At 49.5% G+C, this 651-nt stretch overlaps 1 protein-coding gene across 1 annotated transcript; it reads left to right on the top strand.

The window, feature by feature from the left end:
* The first annotated feature begins 6 nt into the window (after positions 1-6).
* On the top strand, positions 7-644 carry LOC102739530 (muscleblind-like protein 3). Its single transcript, XM_006727323.3, has one exon. It carries the CDS (start codon positions 40-42, stop codon positions 499-501), a length of 462 nt encoding a protein of 153 aa, XP_006727386.2. The 5' UTR covers positions 7-39; the 3' UTR covers positions 502-644.
* The last annotated feature ends 7 nt before the right edge of the window (positions 645-651 follow it).

Consider the following 651-nt stretch of genomic DNA (forward strand, 5'->3'; position numbering starts at 1 on the left):
GAAAACGATTGTCGCTATGCTCACCCCACGGATGTTTCCATGATTGAGGCAAGTGATAATACCGTGACGATCTGCATGGATTACATCAAGGGGCGATGCACCCGGGAGAAATGCCGGTACTTTCATCCTCCTGCACACTTGCAAGCCAAACTCAGGGCAGCTCATCACCAGATGAACCATTCAGCTTCTGCCGCTATGGCCCTCCAGCCTGGTATGCTTCAGCTGATACCAAAGAGATCGGCACTTGAAAAGACCAATGGTGCCACTCCGGTCTTTAACCCCAGCGTTTTCCACTGCCAGCAGGCTCTGGCTAACCTGCAGCTCCCGCAGCCGGCATTTATCCCTGCAGTGCCCATGATGCACGGCGCAGCTTCCACCACTGTGTCTGCAGCACCAACACCTGCCACCAGCGTCCCCTTCGCTGCAACAGCTACAGGCAATCAGATACCCCTATTATCAGTAGATGAACTGAATAGCAGCATGTTTGTTTCACAGATGTAGAAGTTACCAGTAGAACATTGAAATTCTGAACAACAGAGTTACAGAGTATCAAGATCTCTCCGTGAGAACCTCCATATGGCCTTTCCATATATATTCTCATAGGTCCTCTTCTACCAATGCTACAATAAGTGTGATGCGGTCAATATATTA

The sequence above is a fragment of the Leptonychotes weddellii genome, unplaced genomic scaffold, assembly GCF_054177405.1.
Source record: "Leptonychotes weddellii isolate Sample4059 unplaced genomic scaffold, ASM5417740v2 HiC_scaffold_55021, whole genome shotgun sequence".
Classification (NCBI taxonomy): domain Eukaryota; kingdom Metazoa; phylum Chordata; class Mammalia; order Carnivora; family Phocidae; genus Leptonychotes; species Leptonychotes weddellii.

What these genes read in the sequence shown, in the direction of transcription:
- LOC102739530 (XM_006727323.3), top strand. Translation starts at nt 40, where the DNA reads ATGATTGAGGCAAGTGATAATACCGTGACGATCTGCATGGATTACATC.